At 33.7% G+C, this 15658-nt stretch overlaps 2 protein-coding genes across 4 annotated transcripts in view; one reads left to right on the plus strand and one right to left on the minus strand.

Moving 5' to 3' along the window:
- LOC115210703 (core-binding factor subunit beta) overlaps window positions 1–9485 on the minus strand; it is a 30532-nt gene extending 21047 nt beyond the window's left edge. The window contains exons 1-3 of one of the 2 annotated variants that reach the window (XM_029779388.2): window positions 9001–9485; window positions 8774–8860; window positions 8267–8386 (exon numbers count right to left, since the gene is read on the minus strand). In XM_029779388.2, the coding sequence (XP_029635248.1) occupies window positions 8267–8386; window positions 8774–8860; window positions 9001–9138 (345 nt within the window). In that variant the 5' untranslated portion in view covers window positions 9139–9485. The remainder of the gene's footprint in view (window positions 1–8266; window positions 8387–8773; window positions 8861–9000) is intronic. The other variant, XM_029779387.2, reaches the window with a different exon arrangement.
- Window positions 9486–10017: 532 nt separating this feature from the next.
- The window catches only part of LOC115210276 (UPF0183 protein C16orf70 homolog), an 82252-nt gene continuing 76611 nt past the window's right edge, over window positions 10018–15658 (plus strand). For both annotated transcript variants that reach the window (XM_029778766.2, XM_029778767.2), the window contains exon 1: window positions 10018–10223. In XM_029778766.2, coding sequence (XP_029634626.1) covers window positions 10160–10223 — 64 coding nt within the window. In that variant the 5' untranslated portion in view covers window positions 10018–10159. The remainder of the gene's footprint in view (window positions 10224–15658) is intronic.

The raw sequence follows: 15658 nt of genomic DNA on the forward strand, positions 1-15658 counted from the left end.
CAAAAGAGACTGATAAGATAAGTACCAAGCTTAAAAAAGAATAAATATTGGGGCTGATTTGTTCGTCAAAGATTCTTCAAGGCAGTACCCCGGAATGGTTGCAGTCTAATGACTGAAACAAGCAAAAGAATATATATATATATAACTGCTGCTTAGGGTTATCAAATTTTGCCCTAGTTGATATTTTACTTCACCTTCCTGTATACCTAAAACATTACTTCAATATTGCACCTGTTTGTATAATATGCATTGTTATTTGAAACACCTGTGAAGATATGACTTGATAAGATCTCGTATATTTTATACACAACTTTTCATATAAATACATTCCTTACACCTGTTATTGAGTGACTGTCTGTCTACTTCCACACCCACTCAATTTTGATAGTTTTTCTGGCCAACTGTTCTACCCCTGGGCCACCTCACTCTAAAATAATTGGAGTTTAAGATTCTCTCAGAGTGCTATTTGGTGCCTATGCCATGCCTAAAGTAGCATTTAATCACTCATTTTGCACACATATGTAATTATATATATATCTGTATGGTTATATATAACATGCATATATATATTTGTATGTGATCACGTGACCGACCAGACAATCAGATGTTGTTACACATCGCTGGTCACAATGCGTTCGCATTATTTTAGCCTTCGAATGACGCCACCCCACTGGCTAAGCGAGCAGGCCAACAGAAGAAAGAGTGGTGAAAGAGTACAGCAGGGATCACCACCCCCTGCCGGAGCATCGTGGAGCTTTTAGGTGTTTTCGCTCAATAAACACTCACAACGCCCGGTCTGGGAATCGAAACCACGATCCTGCGACCGCGAGTCCACTGCCCTCACCACTGGGCCATTGCGCCTCCACATATTTGTATGTATATGTGAATATATCTATGGATACATATACACACATAGATAGACACACACTGACAGACAGATAGATAGAGAGAGAGAGATAGACAGATAGATACATAGACAGATATATGCATACACAGCTTGATAGACAGACAGACAGACAACTGGAGAAATAGACAGATAGATAGATGAATAGACAGACAGACAGATATGTAAGTGTGGGTGTGTTATAAGAAGTTTGCTTCCCAACCAAATGGTTCCAGGTTCAGTCCCACTGCATGGCACATTGGGCATCCTCTGCTATAGCCCTGGGCCAATCAAAGCACCATGAGTGGATTTGGTAGACAGAGACTGAAAAAAACCTTTTTGTATACATGTATGTGTGTATGCACACAGATATGTTATCTCCTTGCAGTGATGTTACATGATAGTTGGAAATGAGTGCCATCGTCATGCAAGCAGTGTCCTTCTTTTTAAACATGTCTGGCCATGGAAACATTGCATGGAAGCAGGTGAGGGTTGGCAACAGGAAGAGTATCCAGTCATAAAACCTCTGCCTAAATAAATTCGACCGGCCCACACAAGTACATTTCTGTTCATCTCTCACTCTCTCCACAATCTTTTGCAACCTTATCCACCCATTCTGATTTTGCAATTCATCTTCTTGATAGTATTTTCTAGCACTTCATCATCACAATATTTATCTCTCTTTCTAACTCCATTCCACCCACCAACAATTACCAATGGGAAATGTAAGGCAGCCATGAATCTCCTCCACAGCATCAAACCTGCACTTCCTATCATGATCTAACCTTTAAAAAATCTAGCAGAAAGCAACCTCTCTACCTCCTATCCACCTGCTCAGTCAAGGGGGTTCTGTAATCTAGCAAATTACAAGGTAACATGGCGCAGGAGTGGCTGTGTGGTAAGTAGCTTGCTTACCAACCACATGGTTCCGGGTTCAGTTCCACTGCGTGGCACCTTGGGCAAGTGTCTTCTACTATAGCCTTAGGCCGACCAAAGCCTTGTGAGTGGATTTGGTAGACAGAAACTGAAAGAAGCCCGTCGTATATACGTATATATATATATGTGTGTGTGTGTGTGTGTGTGTATGTTTGTCTGTGTTTGTCCCTCTAGCATTGCTTGATAACCGATGCTGGTGTGTTTACGTCCCCGTCACTTAGCGGTTCGGCAAAAGAGACCGATAGAATAAGTACTGGGCTTACAAAAGAATAAGTCCCGGGGTCGAATTGCTCGACTAAAGGCGGTGCTCCAGCATGGCCACAGTCAAATGACTGAAACAAGTAAAAGAGTAAAAGAGGCCTTGAACCAGAAGACTTACAGTGACTAGAACGAACGGAAGCAAGCATGCATTGCAGTATGGAATAATGTTAGTGTGCATGAACAACGGAGTATTAAAGAGCTCAAAGGAAAACTAAATATAAGAGGATTCAGCTACAGTGTGCAAGAGAGAAGACTTGTGATGGTATAAAAATATGATGCATATGGAGGGATTACAGCTGAATAAATAAATGCTGTGCACACAAACTGAATGGAACCTGTGGAAGAGGGAGACCAAGACAGACTTGAAATAATGTGGTGCAGATTAATTTCAGGATGTTCCATCTCATAGAGATAGAAAGAGACCATGTTGACAGATTATTCAATCGCAGAAGACCCGAGTACATGAAACCCAACAAATATTATGAGCAAGGGGAACCATAACTCACAGCAATAAAAGTAGTAATGCAGACTGAACTGATTATATATATATATATATATATTATATATACACATACACACACAAACACATATATATATACTCTTTACTCTTTTACTTGTTTCAATCATTTGACTGCGGCCATGCTGGAGCACTGCCTTTTTAGTCGAGGAAATCGACCCCAGGACTTATTCTATCGGTCTCTTTTGCCGAACCGCTAAGTGACGGGGACGTAAACACTCCAGCATCGGTTGCCAAGCAATGCTAGGGGGACAAACACAGACACACACACACACATATATATATACATATAAACGACAGGCTTCTTTCAGTTTCCGTCTACCAAATCCACTCACAAGGCATTGGTCGGCCCGGGGCTATAGCAGAAGACACTTGCCCGAGATGCCACGCAGTGGGACTGAACCCGGAACCATGTGGTTGATTAGCAAGCTACTTACCACACAGCCACTCCTGCACCTATATATATATATATATATATTTACATACATACATCTAGTGAAGAGATGAAGAATTAAAATATGAAAAAAAAGGAAAGGAAGAAGGGTAAGCAGGTTCTTGTAGAGGTGCTACATGGTCACTCACCTTTTGGAGAAAGAGTGAGAATGATCAGTAGGTGATGCAAATCAAGTAGACCCTCAAGGTACAAAGTGAGAAGAACCCTGTTAGGACATAAGAACTAGGAGTGTGAGTGGGTGAGGGTTTGCAAGAGATGGGGTGGATGGGTGGTATGCATGTATATATGGATATATATATATATATATATAAACTGAATAGGATTGAAGGGTGGATGTAGGAAGTAATAAATGACCAATGATGGATGAATTGGGGAAGGTGGAGGGGAGTAATAGAGGCAGTAATGATGATAATCTTTACAGGAGAATGAGAGAGGGAGATGACATGAGGTTGGGTAGGCAAAAGAAGTGGGGAGGAGAAAGGAAGGAGAGAGCCTGACTTAGTGCATGAAGGGAGATAATTAAGTTTGTTGGGGGTGGGTGGGGGTAGAGAACATCATTAACGAGGGTGTGGAGAACAATAATTACTGGATGAAGTGCTAATAAGTCATATGGCTCAAGGTGGCAAGAAAAATAGGATAGTCTGAAGAGGAAGGGGAGACGCACTGACAGATATAATGGGTGAGTGGTCGTATTTACATATGTATATATTTATACAGACATTTACATACAGACATACATATATACATATAAAACAAATACACACACATATTCATACATGTATAAATATATGTATCATACACATATTCTTTTATTACTAGTTTTCAGTCATTTGACTGTGGCCATGCTGGAGCTCTGCCTTAAAGGGCTTTAGTCGAAGAAACTGACCCCAGAACTTATTCTATTTGTCTCTTATATATACATAATATACACACACATATATATAAAGGCACACACACACAAATACACATACAACATACTTCATTCAGTTTTTGGTTACCAAATCTGCTCACAAGAAGAAATTGGTTTGCCTAAATTATAGCAGAAGACACTAGCTCAAGAGTCCATACAGTGTGACTGGAATTGATGGAACAAAAGATTCTTAACCAAACAGCCTTCCCTGCTACACACCACACACACACACACATATCATCATCATCGTTTAGCGTCCGTTTTCCATGCTAGCATGGGTTGGACGGTTCAACTGGGGTCTGTGAAGCTGGAAGGCTTCATCAGGCCCAGTCAGATCTGGCAGTGCTTCTACGGCTGGATGCCCTTCCTAACACCAACCACTCCGTGAGTGTAGTGGGTGCTTTTTACGTGCCACCCGCACAGGTGCCAGACAGAGCTGGCAAACAGCCACGAACGGATGGTGCTTTTATGTGCCACCGGCACATATGTATATATATATTTATAGAGAGAGAGAGAGATCTACATATATACACACACACATAAATATATATATACATATATACATGTATACTCATATCTGTATGCATACACACATCTACTTGTTTCAGTCCTTAAATGGAGGCCATGCTAAGGTACCCCCTTGAAGGATTTAGTTGAAGAAATTCACCCTAGTACTTTATTTTCTAACCCTGCTATTTGTTATATCAGACTCCTTTTTACCAAAACTGCTAAGTTAAATCAGCATTTGTCAAGTAGTGGTAGAGAACAAAAACAAATACAAAAACACACACACATGAATATATTCATAAATGTGTGTGTGATGGCTTCCTTTCAGTTTCCGCCAATCAAATCCACTCAACGCTTGGTTGGTTTGAGGCTAGGTGCCGCTTAGTGGGACAGAACCCAGAACCATGTAGTTGGGAAGCAAACTTCCGGTCACATTGTTATGCCTGGGGGCTATCAAGATGTGGACGAGCATGACCATCACAAACGAATTATCTTATCCTAGTTGTTAAAGACAATGGCTGTCATATGCAGAAAGTGAAAGTAAACCAAAAATTTGAACAACAACACTAAGATAAAAACATACATAAATATAGATACACTTGGATGTATCTACACACCTATGTAAAAAAGAATGTATATACCGAATATATATACATATATATACTATGCACACATATATACACCCACATACATATACTCACATACAAATATAGACACACACACACGTATGCATAAAGAAACATATCTATCTATAAATAAAGAAACATAAATATATATATATATAAATAAATATATATTAAATAAATGAATAAACGAATAAATATATATATATAAATAAATATATACTTATATATATATATATATATGTAAATAAATATCTATATACTCATATATATATTGTATACATAATATAATATAAATACATACATATACTTATATAAATATAAATAAGTATAAACATATACTTATATATATATATAAAATATATATATATACATAAATATAAATTTATATATATATCCTGTACTCATTTATCAGCCTCTTGTTGCCTAACTGCTAAGTTACAGGGATGTAAACATACCAGCATTGGTTGTCATGCGATGTTGGTGGGAGAACCACACATACAGAAACATATACACACACACATACATACATATGACAGGCTTCTTTCAGTTTCTCTCTGCCAAATCCACTCACAAGGCTTTGGTTGGCCCAAGGCTATAGTAGAAGACACATGCCCAAGGTGCCATGCAGTAGGGCTGAACCCAGAACCATGTGGTTGGTAAGCAAACTACTTACTACACAGCCACTCCTCAACCTATACTTATATATATATATATATATACACACTTATATATAAATAAATATATTTATATATACTTATATATATGTATATAAATATATATATTAGATATATACTTATATATATGTATATAGATAAAATATTTATATACTCATATATATTATTATATATATATATATATTAGATATATCTTATATATATATATATATAATATATATATTATATATACATATGTATATAAATATTATATATTGCTTATATATGTACAAGTAAATATATTTATACATTTATGTAAATAAATAAATAATATATATATATATATATATATATATATATATATATAGGCACAGGAGTGGCTTTGTGGTAAGTAGCATGCTTGTCAACGACATGGTTCTGGGTTCACCTTGGGCAAGTGTCTCCTACTATATCCTTGGGCCAACCAAACCCTGTTGGGTGGATTTGGTTTACAGAAACTGAAAGAAGCCCATCGTATATATATATATATATATATATATATAACATATAGAATATACAGGGTGTCCCATAGTTGCACACCACCGTAGTTTTTTTAAAAGAATACACTCTTATTGAACACTTTATAGAAATTAATCATAACAAATGCTCAAATTGAACACCCTCTACAATAAAACATGCCAAAAAATATAATAAAATAAATTGCTTTAATAATTTTTAATGAAAACCAGAATGGTGCACGACTTCTGGGACACCCTGTATATATATATATATATATATATATATTTATATGTATGTATGTGTGAGTATATATTTATGTCTGTGTTTGTTCCCACCCAATATCACTTGAGAACCGATGTTGGTGTGTTTACATCCCTATAACCTAGCGGTTTGTTAAAAGCGACTGATAGAATAAGTATTTGGCTTACAACCAATAAGTTCTGGGATCGATTTGCTCGACAAAAGGCATTGCTCCAGCATGGCTACAGTCATATGACTGAGACAAGTAAAAGAATATATATATATATTATATATTATATATATACCTGTATATATTTATAAATACAAATATATAGTCATGTATTTATCAGAAAGGGAGATGACAAAGGAATCAATGTTTATCTGAGGAACTTCACTAGCTTACAGCTATTTCTGCTATAAGATGCAGTGGACATATATTTGAGTGCAGGAGTAAGACCTTACAGCCTCACTGAGGCCTCGAATATGAAGTGCAATTATAGGGAATTGTGCCTGTATAGGGAATGGCCTCAACAATGAGAAAATCAATATAAGAACAGTGCCTGTCCAAAAAGTAATTAGATACAAAAGAGGGAATATATGTGTGTGTATGTATGTATATATATATATATATATATAAACAGCTATATATATTTATCCATATAAATCTTAAATATAGACATAGTCACAAATACATCTCCAGACATGTATTTGTTATACATATATCATGACACATACATGCACACACACTTGTCTACACATATATATATAAATATATAGCTAGATATATATAGATACTTACATCTACATAAGTCTATGTACACACACACACACATATACATATATAGATAGCTATATATATATATATATATATATATTGATAGATAGATAGCTAGATATATATATATTGATATATATATATATATATATATATATATATATATATTGATAAATAGATAGATAGATAGAGAGATAGATACAATACACATCCATATATCACCATTGTCATCATTTAATGGCTGTTTTCCAAACTGGCATGGGTTTGAAATCAACGTATATACACACCCTAATATACATATACCTATACTTAAATATACATTTATATTTTCATAGAATTATACACACACACACACACACATATATATATACACACACACACACACTCACACGTACTGATACCACTTTTGTTAGCTTTATATTGATAAAATGTATTTTGGGTGTGTGTATATGTATACATATATTCTCATAGATAGAAATTTATATACGTATATTAGCATATGTAATGTTTTCTTACATTTCAATTATACTGCTTAGTCGAGGGGAATAATTTCTTTGACTTAATGAACAATTTTTCTAGTGTATATAGATAGATATTTTCTAGCATATAGCATAGATGCACATTAAAATTACTCCTGTCACGACATAATTTATTTTATTATCATTCTTTCGATAGTATTGACGACGATGATGATGATGATAATTACCATAAATATACTAATAATTATTGTGCTTAATATTGTATACTGATATTTAGTTATTAAGTAATAGCTTTGTGCCAAAGTAAATATATATTATGTATAAGTATATCCAAGTTGATGGTGATGATAATCAAGATGATGATGATTTTAGAAGTATAATTTCTAATTATTATTAAAATCTCTGGTAATTTTAAAATCTAATTTGAATTTGGAATTTTTGTCAAACAGAAGATTCGCGTAAGAAAGGATGCGAAAGTAATCATTTCTTTATCATTGTCATAAGGATGCGAAAATAATGGCACCAACCTTTCCAGATTCCCTTTCGAAGTTAACAAATTCTGTTGTTGCTATTCTGTCTTCTGGTTTATCTGACCATGATTTGGCAGCAAAGCTTAGTGAAAACGTAGTTCCTGTTGCGACGAAAGCCTGTAAATTTTTAAAAAAATGATCTTTTAATAAAAAATGTCATCATATATAATCCAATCTTGAAAATAAATCTATAAGCACAAATTCTATTTGCAGAAATAGTTAGTGATTTCTTCAAACTTATGCAATTTTGACAATTTCTAAAAAAAAAAAAAATGGGAGGTAACGGCAAAAGAAATAGTACTTTCCCCCTTAGCTTAGATTATAAGGCTTTAGTTTAGATATTAGATATATTTTCATATAAAATTCATAGCATTTAAAGACGATGATCTTTTAAATGATAGATTATATACACGTATATCCTGATAGATCGCTTTCACAAAAAGTGGGAGTGTAGGCTAGTTTAAATAAACTATGATCGCTGACAGTAGGAAATATTTTACTTACTATATCAGCATGTCCTTCACGACATTCTGTTTGAAATCGAAGCTGTCGTTCTTCTTCGGGTTTATCACGGAATCCTGTATATTTTATCTAAAAATAAAATGAAAATAAAATCATAATAACCGATTAACTTAACTGAGTATCGGCATTTAAACTACGCAACTAGGTTCATTGAAAAAAGGTGAAGAGAAAATTACTTCCGGGTAAATGAATACTATAACAAAACTTACCTCGCTTTCGTGACTAAGTTTCCGAAACAAATCATCGTGTTCGAATTTATCTCTTTGATCGGGAACAACTTTTGGCATCTTTGTAAGGAAACTGTGCGCTAGTTCACGAGACAACGTGTTTCCTACAAATGGTCGCATGCTTTCTCAGCCTACTTCATTCATCGTAAACCACAACAAAGCTGGGATAGGTTTGGAATGATATCAAACTTTTTGATTGGCCCATTTCCCTACCCTCATCAAACTTCTTACTCCGTCAAAACCGGCTATTGCCTTATAAGGAAGTTTTCGTAAAGGAATTTACCGAAGCTTTCTAAGACGTCATTTGTTCTTCGATTAAACGAGTTTGTTATGCAAATAATCGATACCAATAAATATCTCGATGAGCCGCCCAAATGAGAAAAAAAAGCGAAAAAAAAAAAAAAATTGTTAGGAAACCTTGTCGTTTTACATCCTCATTAAAACAGATTAGATTAATATCTTCATGATTGGTCCACTTCCCACAGCATAACCCACACGCCCTTTAAATAATCGTATCGAATGTTGACAAATCATTTACCCCATGAAAACAAGGGAAGACACTAAGATTAACACTTTAGAACACGTGAAGAAAATGAAAACAAAAATATTATTAATAAAATTTAAAGACAACAATCTTTATTTTATTATTTTATTATTCTTCAAGGTTATATAACTAACAGAAAGGTTTTAATTAGTGGTTTTTAACAGTATTTAATTAATCACAATATACACTTTATATAAGTGTCAAATCGCGCACTATAAAATATAATTGTAATTTTTTCAAAGAATATTTTGGTTTAAAAAATAAAAATTAGAAAATCAATTTAATCATTTTTTTTAAAGTTAAAATTATTTATTTTTTTATCATTTATTTTATTTTATATCATTTATTTTATTTTATTATATATATGTCTTTAATTAGCTTTATGATGACAGTTCCTTTATTACTTTGTAGACGAAAGAAAGAAAAATGAAACGGAAGTCTAAGTGAGACTAGCACATGCGCAATATATAGGAAAACAAAAAATGGCGTATGGTGAATCTTAGGAGTACACCGATGGGTAAATCATGTCAGTTGTAGACTTTTATACCTAAGTTTACAAATAAAGACTTATATTATTTGATTCGAAACTGAGCAACCATGCTTGATCTCGAAGTTGTTCCTGAAAGATCTCTCGGAAACGAACAATGGGAGTTTATTTTGGGTGAGTTACATTACTCGAACCCCTCAAAAACTGTAAAGCATTCTCTGCACTTTGCCCTTTAGAATTTTTACCTATTTTGAATCTGTACTTTAAAATTACTGAGAATATTTATCAATCTATCATCGTTCAAAATTTATGAATTTGCAGTGTATGCATTCGTCTCGGGGGGTGAAAGGTGTCGATTAAGACTGCTTGCTCTACAAATCCTATAAAACTTTCACTCTCTATTCCTTGTTTCAGTTTTACATTGTTTGGTTTCATATAATTATGTCTGTTTAGTCTCACATTTATTGATATTATTATTATTATTATTATTTACAATTTGGTTTCGTAGCAGGAAAGATTGACCGAGGTTTGAAATGTAAACCCTTGGCTTTAAACATTACTTACGTAATCAACCCCTTCATTCAAGATAACTTGTGTCTTTAACAGACCAGTGTTACTGAATTTCACAGTCATTGTTTGTATGTTTATCGTTTACGTTTATAATCTAATCAAATGACACAAAAATATTCCCACTGACATCATTGTTTTCATTAGTTTATTGGCGGACTTTACGTCATGCAGCTCGTGTTTGGCGACCAAACCATCACAGACGAAGCAGAATTGTTAAAAGTATATGCATCACCGTCGCCTTTGACGATGGATATTTCAACTGTTCTATCAACTGAACTGCCTACGCATTGAACTACAATCTATGTGGCCGAGTATTCCATAGGCATATATAACGATATCGTAATTTTCAGGCTGAATGAGCGTGGTGCAGTGTATATAGTAAAGATGAATTACGAGTATAGGTCTATCTAAGGGACATCACAGTTTCCATCTACTCAGTGCTGGGTGTTGACATGAAGCTATCTAGGGTAAAAGATTACGTGCAGTGTGGTCGAACCCAGGTCCTCATGATTGCAAATCGCACCTGAACTTCTTAGTCACTTGGCCATGTGCGCATCCTAAAATACCAATAAAACACACAAACAAACAAGACACACTCACACACATCCATCCATTCATATACATAAATATATATATATGTATAATATATATATATATATATATGTATGTATATGTATGTATGTATATATATATATATATGTATGTATATGTATGTATGTATATATATATATATATGTATGTATATGTATGTATGTATATATATATATGTATATATATATATATATATATGTATGTATATATATATATATAATATATATGTATGTATGTATGTATATATATATATGTATGTATATATATATGTATGTATATATGGTACTTGTATATATATATATATGTATGTATGTATGTATATATATATGTATGTATGTATATATATATGTATGTATATATGGTACTTGTATATATATATATATGGTACTGTATATATATATATATATATGTATAATATAGATATATATATATACACACACACACATATATGCGTGTGTGTGTGTGTGTGTACGCGCGCGCAGCAGACACGGTGCCCCCTTGTCTTTTTACCAAATGCAACTTCCTTTCGCTCTTGAGAAATTGGGCGATCGTCTAAATAAAAACAATCAGAATAGTTGTTTTGATTCAAAGCCTCGTGACTGATGTTTCACCTGCGAACAACCGAGTCACTTACAAAATGAGCAGAAACGAACGGCTATTATTATTATTATTATGTGTCTTCCTCCACACTGAAAAAAATGTATTCACAATTTAACGTTGAAGAAAATTCTGTTCAAGACTTAGTATTTTGAGGAAGAAAGAATATTTTTAACTGTTATGTAATAAACATTGATAAAGGCTATCATTATCCCTCGACTCCCCTCAATAAACCAACACGTCTACACTCCGATGTTTGTTTTAAAATCTATTAATTAACATTAATGAATACTAATCAAGCTACACCTTTTCCGTTTTTTTTCTTTTTCTTCTTCTTTTTGTCAAGTGCTTTATTAGTATAATGTATGTGTATGTAATTCGTTGCGATGACGAAAGTTACATAAAAGAACCATGTTATTCAGTACAACTTATCGAAGCTATTATTAGATACCAAATGACCATTTGTGACGACCACTGTTGCATCTTGAGATATTTATTTTGTCTTTTGATGCCAGTGATAATAACAAATTGTTATTATCCTCATATCGATGGAGATCTTAATTGTTTTCATAGGGAAATATTATCGTATGAAAGAATAGATAGTTCGGGAGAACTATCTAATTTTTTTTTTTTTTCATGATTGATGGGGGTTTTAATGAATGCATCGATTCTGGATGTTTTGTCTTTGATTATATTTAGGGGAGATGTGGTAATGTTATGCGGACAAATGATAATTGATTAGAGCATGGCTTGTTTTAAGGCTTCTATGGAAACAAATTGTCAATTAACAGGATTGATATATATATATGAATAAACTGAATAAAGATGAAATGACCGAGTAGATCTCGTGATATCAGAGCAGACGTATCTTGTCACCTACTCCTAAAAATAGATATTCCATGCATTTCCCTGTCAATGTTACTTCTCTGTGATAGGCTAGCGTCCTATCCATGGAAAAGAGAATTATCTACTTATCAAAAACTAGAATTTAGCATGAATGGGATTCGTAAACACACTTTCATTTGAACTGAAAGTACTTTTAGGTAAAATGGCTTTACGGATCGTTGATTTCCATTCAGTTTGTTTTTTTAAGATATGGCTTATTTTCTATCTTTTATTTATAATTCAATTCCAAAAATATACCATTAGAATAGTGTTTCGTAACCGTATTTTATTTTATTTTATCCGCATACAAATGTTTGTACTTCTCTCCCCTCTATTTTGTACTTATTTCTCTTTAAATAAGTAAATCAATGCAGTGTGTTCCCTTTTTATGCCTTTTTGCTGAGTTGGCGCGAGTGGAATGAAGATTTCAACACTATTTCGCACAATTCTATCGGTTACATCGTTTTTACAGTTTTCTTGTTTTGATATTCTATCATTGTGCTTGTGTATATAATACTAAAACGTGTGGGCGTGTTTAACCTTCTGTGTATGCTTTTAGAAAATAAATAAATAAATATTTTTTCCGACTGTAAACATTTCATAAACACTAAGGGTTTTTAGGGCCATAAATAGGCCCATTTTTAAGGTGTGAAGTGAGTGAGAAAGTAAACCTCGTAGCTAGCATCTTAATGTTGGTAATTATTCCAAGTAAAGCAACATAGAATAACCTATTCTACCTAGAAACAACAACTGTAGCAGATTTGAATTCATAAAGAACAAGTTGCTACTTCAAAAACTTTGGCCCAATTGCCTGTTCCTTTTCTATGTAGAACCTATCTAGTTGCTTATGGGTTACATCTCAACTTATTAAAAGTAAATTATTTTGAAGAAAATTGTGATAGAAATTATTCACTGCTATTAATGTACAACTGCTGCCAAATCCTGTCTTAATTACAGGGCTTTGTTTTGCTACTGGTTTAATAATTATACATTTACATTTATACAAACCTACGTGTACACATAGAGTGTTGCAATAGCAAAAATCTGCTTATGTAGCTCGATTTGCAACCACGTTGTTTCAGGTTCAGTCCCACTGTACAGCACCTTGGAAAAGTGTCTTCTAATACAACCCCGGACTGACCAATGCCTATGTGAATGAATTTGATACATGGAAACAGTGTGATATATAAATAACACAGGCAGAGAAAATCTGCCTTTTATCATAAGAGATGCATGTGTTTTCCCCCCACTACTGCTTGACCCTGAAAACTGGGGTCGTTTTTTTTTTCAACTAAACCCTTAAAGGTGGTGCCACAGCATGGCAACAGTCTCATGACTGAAACAAGTTAAATATATAAATAATTATCAACCAAATAAAGACCAGTTGTGTACCATTTTATTTTAAGTAGTTTCAAGCTATCAGATTCCTTTAGTTTATGAAAATATATTATATCAGCAAAAATTTTCTTTTTTATGTTAACATATATTCTCGATATTTTACTTGCTTTATACTGAATACTAGAATTACATACAAATTAGGTTTGGCATCTTTAAATTAGTTACTTATTTAAATATTTAATGTTTCAAGTTGATATGGTGCCCACCAAGCATAATCTTATACAGAAACCTTATAAAATAGCTCACAAATTTAGAGAGAATTGCCAAGTTAATTTTTCTTTCCTTTGTCTTGTAGAAGAAACTGCTTTTACTCTGTGAAGGCACTTGTACTTCTTAACTAACAATTCCTTGTTGTTATAACATCCTACAATATATAAATGTCATAAACTCCTATATATATATTTTTTTTTCATTCATAAATAATAATCTTCAGATTTTTTCCAATATTTCTTTATAAGTTCTTGAATTGTTTTTTTCTTCTGGTTTTAAAGAATATTCTAAACTTTGACACAAACTATTGTTTACACTGCACTGGCTCCCTGTTTCCTTCTTTGGGTTTTGAAGACATGGCTTCAGCAATGTTAGCTGATAAAATACTCATAATTCACTACTCTTCTTATTTGCAGTACTAAAGTCCTCTTATTTAGTGGTGATATACAACTAAGTTAACTGAACCAGTCTAAGTTAAATCACAGAAACCATTGTAACAACAGCTGGTAATTCAATATACTGATTCAATCTAACAATTAATTTTAGTTTTATTATAAATACAATTATTAAAATTATATGATTTATAAATTTATTCTGTTCTTATGAAAAGAAGTTTTAGTTTGCATCTATTACTCATTATAGAAGCTTAGTTGTTGGATAAAGAACTAAAATATTTTTGACCAAGATCACTGTAGAGTTTGTATGGCTGGTCATAAATTGATTCCAATGTTCTCACAAGAACAGTGCCTTTACTCATCTGCTCTCTTTGCTGTGATGCCATTAATCTCTATTTACAACACAAGGAATAGTATAAGGAAAGTAGCCTATGTTGTATCATCATCATCATTTAGCATCCGCTTTCCATGCTGGCATGGGTTGGACGGTTCAACTGGGGTCTGGGAAGACAGAAGGCCCAGCAATGTTTCTATGGCTGGATGCCCTTCCTAATGCCAACCACTCCGTGAATGTAGTGGGTGCTTTCTACATGCCACCGGCACTCGTGCCAGACGAGGCTGGCAAACAGCCACGGTCGGATAGTGCTTTTTACGTATATAGTTTAAAATTTGCTGTGGCTATGTGGTTAAGTACCTTGCTTCCCAACCATGTGGTTTTGGGTTCAGTTCCACTGTGCGACACCTTGGGCATATGAGTAGATTTGATAGAGAACCATCATATGTGTGTGTTTGTGTTTGTCCCTCACCACTGTTTGACAACTAATGATAGTTTGTTTATATCCTTCTAACTTAGCATTTCAACTACTAAGACTGATATAATAACTACTGGATTTTATTTAAAAAAAACATGTACTGGAATAGATTTGTTCAGCTAAATAAGCCAAGGCAGTGCCCCAGCATGGC

The sequence above is a fragment of the Octopus sinensis genome, linkage group LG4 (genome assembly GCF_006345805.1).
Source record: "Octopus sinensis linkage group LG4, ASM634580v1, whole genome shotgun sequence".
In the NCBI taxonomy this organism is placed as follows: Eukaryota; Metazoa; Mollusca; class Cephalopoda; order Octopoda; family Octopodidae; genus Octopus; species Octopus sinensis.